The sequence below is a fragment of the Neopelma chrysocephalum genome, unplaced genomic scaffold (genome assembly GCF_003984885.1).
Source record: "Neopelma chrysocephalum unplaced genomic scaffold, ASM398488v2 Primary Assembly neopelma1_158364, whole genome shotgun sequence".
Taxonomy (NCBI): domain Eukaryota; kingdom Metazoa; phylum Chordata; class Aves; order Passeriformes; family Pipridae; genus Neopelma; species Neopelma chrysocephalum.
This window is the reverse complement of record NW_020934833.1, coordinates 1-4,194: the sequence shown is the minus strand read 5'-3', so window position 1 is coordinate 4,194 and position 4,194 is coordinate 1. Positions and strand designations below refer to the sequence as shown.

The 4,194-nt window shown below is 48.2% G+C and overlaps 1 protein-coding gene across 1 annotated transcript; it reads right to left on the bottom strand.

The window, feature by feature from the left end:
- Positions 1-206: 206 nt before the first annotated feature.
- On the bottom strand, positions 207-2,529 carry LOC113962389 (DPH3 homolog). Its single transcript, XM_027673145.1, has 3 exons — positions 2,361-2,529; positions 2,185-2,259; positions 207-1,769 (listed from the first exon to the last, which is right to left on the bottom strand). The coding sequence occupies exons 1-3, from the start codon at positions 2,466-2,468 to the stop codon at positions 1,704-1,706; spliced, it is 249 nt and encodes an 82-aa protein (XP_027528946.1). The 5' UTR covers positions 2,469-2,529; the 3' UTR covers positions 207-1,703.
- Between the last annotated feature and the right edge of the window lie 1,665 nt (positions 2,530-4,194).

Below are 4,194 nucleotides of genomic sequence, written 5' to 3'. Positions count from 1 at the left end.
GAAGATATTTATGCAGTAGAAATTTGAACAGGGGCTTAAGTAGGGTTTCTGTAAGTTTGCTTTACAGCATCTACTGATAGACTGACACAATTTTTATTAACTAATCTGAAGAAATCCCACCGTCATTACCACAGCAGCAGCAGCAACTCAAGACCTGTGGAAATCATCGTGGCTGGTGCAGAAACAGAATAAGCAATAGCCCATTATAACCACTGGTGGAGTCTTAAACATCTTTATTTAAATAGTCAAAATAAATATTTGATAAGATAGAGCTAACCAAAGTACCACATCTGTTGGTTTTGTTTCTTTAAAGCACAGCTATCAAAGTAACGTGAGTGCCACCTCCTGGTTTAGGCATGGAAACACTCTGGGTTGTGCTTATTGCATTCAAAACTTCCAACTGAAAGGTATAGCTTTTCGGTTTTTTCTTCTTTTTTTCCTTTTTTTTTAAGTAACTAGAATGTTTCTCTTCAACATTCACAGAATGTTGTAAGAACAAAAATAGCTAAATGCAAGGATCCAGTAAGACCTGCTGATCTTTAGTGCCTAGAGCAAACTCACTATATAAATGCTTCACAAGTATTTTTCCTCAAATTTAACTTCATAGATGTCAAATCCTACTAAAACACAGGAAGGACCATAATTTTAAGTAAATATTTAAGTGCAGTGGCTTGTAATACAAGAAGTAGTCTTGGACTCCATGTGGAGTATGTTCTCCCAACTCTTTTCTACCTTAAAAAATGCCTTTTTAAGTGAAATGTGTGCATCTCTTATCCAGGAGGTGACAGAACTAACAGAGGAAGGCTGAGAAATTCAGCAAATGTACTACAAGTGGCACAAAGAGCTGCAGCCCATTTTATATCTGCTGCAACAGTCAAATCACAAAGCTGTTGAGAAAACAGGAGTAAATTACAATCTTGCACATTACTAGCTATGCAGGAGTAAAAGGTTTGACTCCTTTTGTTTCATTTCACACAACACCCACAAAAGGGCATCACTATTATGTCAGAGCCATTTGGTAACAGCTACCAAAGATGTTTCAAAGCAACTTTAGAAGTAATTTAATAAACAGATCTGCTCCAATTCAAGTGTTGCCCCCACTGCAGATATAAAGACAACTACACCTTCCTTGTGCCTGCAGTAGTAAAGACAATTTACCAACACTGAGTAAACACTGGCTCTGGGTCTCTTATTTTCTCTCCATATTCAGTATGGGCTGGAAGTACACGAGCTCAAATCCTGGGAGATGCTGCACCATGTCAATTCTGTATGGCATCATGTCCTATGGACTCCTAAATTTTGTCCCCCAGCATTTCAGCTGGCATTTAAGCCATTTCACCCACACCAAGCCCGTTTATCTCCACAGGCTAAGAAGCCACTGCTAGACTAAATGTTACGATTTCACAAACTCTGCGCTCCTCTTCTGTATACTGACTTGCTGTAAATTAGGATCAGAACTTTTAAGTCTTCTGGAATGCACATAGCAACTTATATATATTTTTTAAATGTATAACCCTTTGGAACAAAACTCGTTCATGTGTTTGATGTCCCAGCAAATTCTTATTCACGTTAAGAAGACGGACACTTATTGCACTTGTATCCCACAGCAGCAAGCACTTCCAGGAGGAGGACCTCATCTCTTTCCAAAGTCGCCATTCCCATACTTTCTCACTCTAAAGCAGCAACAGTCCATGATGGATTTATCAGCACTTAACCAACTCCTTGTTTGGCAGAGGTTCTGCAACGACTTCATCACGCATGAACTGCTCCTAAAGACAGCAAGCAGGGTTTTAGTTGATTTACATTGTTTCTGGATCTCCTCTCTGGCAAAAAACCACCAGATACCCAGGTTGAAAAACAGGGTGATTTCAACTGCTATGAATCTGTCTCCCAAAACCTGAATGCCAAAAGCTGCCAGGCTGCCGACAAGGCTCCTGGAGTCAGTCACAGGCAGCTCTTCACCTCACTGAGATCGTTCTGTCCGTGCCCCTCTCCACGCCCACCCAGCCACGTGCGTTTTAAAGCCCAAACAAGGCAGCAGGAGACCAGAAAAACAAGAGCTCGTGTAGAAGATCTAGTCCCAGATCAGCGATTTTTAAATGCGGCGCTTCCCGTTTGTGGCGGCGAACCGGGACGCGGAGGGACCCAGCTGGAGCCGCGCCCTGCGGCCCTGCCCGCACCCACCTGGTCGTAAATGACGCGCAGGATCAGGGAGCAGCTGGGACAGGTGGCCACGTCCTCCCCGTTCTCCAGGTCCTCCTGCAAAAGCCCCGGGAAAGCGGTCACGGCCCCGCCGCCTGCCCGGCCCACGGGCAGTATGGCGCTGCCCTTCTCCCTGCCCCTGCCCGGCCGCCCCTCACCCGAGTGATAAGGAACCGGTCCCCGCAGGGGCACGGGTAGCTGTAGGTCTCGGTCTCCTCGTCGTACTCGAAGTCCTCGATCTCCACCTCGTCGTGGAACACCGACATGGCGGCGAGAAGCGGCGGGAGGCGGGACGGGGCGGAAGGGAAGAGGCGGTGCCTGACAGGGCCGCGGGCGGAGCCTCCCGTCATGTGATGCGGCGCCGGTAGGGGCTGTGGGCAGCGGGGTTGGGGGTCCTCGGGATCTGAGGGAGGGATCGGGTGGGGAGGGGGTGGAGGGGAGAGGGAGAGCCGGGAGGCGGAGGCTCAGCGCACTCGAGTACCCCCGGCTCGCCCTCTGCTCTGGCGGGAGCCCCGCACGCTGGTCGGAAGCGGTGGCCGGGCCGCCCCCTGCGGCCGATGGCACTGCCGTCTCCAGCCCTGACCTCCTGCCTGGCGATCCCGAGCGGCTGCGGGGGGACGGACGGGGACTGCCGCGACCTTGTCCTTCTCCGTGTCCTTGTCCTTCTCCGTGTCCTTGTCCTTCTCCTGCCCCTTGTCCTGCTCTGCCTCTTGTCCTTGTCCTTCCCCCGCCCCTTGGCCGCCTCAGTGCCGCCCCGCCTCAGCCAGCGCCCCCTGCGCTCACCGTGCGCTCCTCAGTCCGGTGACTTTTTCTTCGCTGATGACTTTTGCAGGAGGTACTGTTTGTACCTCTTACCGAGAGATAGTTTCTGGTAAAAGATTTCCTTATCCTGCTTGCTTAAGTACCCTTGATGCCCCCTCAACACTCTCTTGCATTAACTTACATAGTAATTTGCTCTTCAGTGTGGTATGGGTGAGCTGAAAATAATTCTCCCTTCAGGTAGTAATGTAGGATTGAAAGAAAGAAGAGATCTCAAGCAGTACTAACTAACCCAGGGCCAGTGGGTCAGAGGAGAAGGAGAATGAATGATTAGTTGATTATAAGTGAGGAGAAGAAGGAATCATATAACAGTCATAAAAGTAGCACTTGTTTCTCTCCATGGAGCAAAGGAAGTGTAAAAATGCATATAAAATTTCTAAAGAGGGGGTATCAAGAGGATGGAGCCAGGCTCCTTTCAGTGGTGCCAGCCACTAGGGCATGAGGCAATGGGCAGAAGCTGATGCACAAGAAGTTCCACCTGAACATGAGGAAGAACGTCTTCACTGTACAGGTGACTGAGCACTGGAACAGGTTGCCCAGAGAGATTGTGGAGTCTCCCTCATTGGAGGTATTCAAGAACCATCTGGACACAATTCTGTGTCATGTGCTCTAAGATGACCCTGCTTGAGCAGGGAGGTTGGACCAGATGACCCACTCTGGTCCCTTCCAACCTCACCCACTCAGTGATTTTGTGAAGTAAGGGGGTATTTGTAGTGGCTATTCCTGTACCAGCTAGGGAAAGAAGGGAATAAAGGGAGAACATCCCACCTGACAGGAGCTTGGGAGGCTGAAGCAGTGCACTCCATGGAGGGCAGGGAATTGCCAAAGAGCTGGATGGGTGGAGAAGGTCACAGGGGTGACAGATGGGGCAGAAGCTGTTCACATTGTGTAAAGGGGTGATTCACACTTGTCCGTGGTAAAGGAGAACCAGGGCTCATTAAAAGACATTTTGGAATTTATTAGTTACAGAGTAAAAATGACAACTGACTTTATTGTCATCTTCGTGATTGGAGGGTGATTGATGACAATGTAAATGGAACAAGGATCTTGAACTACTGTTCAAGAGTCATTTCTTATTTATGATAGAGTCTCAGTGTTAAAGTAGTCTGTATGAATAGGATCTTTCAGCTGTGACTATAAAATTAGGCTGCCATTTATTTTGTTTTCAGTATT

Bases quoted from the DNA above. Each gene is read 5' to 3' on its own strand.
- LOC113962389 (XM_027673145.1), bottom strand. From the start codon at position 2,468: ATGTCGGTGTTCCACGACGAGGTGGAGATCGAGGACTTCGAGTACGAC. The intron at 2,260-2,360 runs GTGAGGGGCGGC...GGGCTTTTGCAG, and splicing joins ACCGGTTCCTTATCACTCGG to GAGGACCTGGAGAACGGGGA. The intron at 1,770-2,184 runs GTGGGTGCGGGC...TGCTGTCTTTAG, and splicing joins TGCGCGTCATTTACGACCAG to GAGCAGTTCATGCGTGATGA.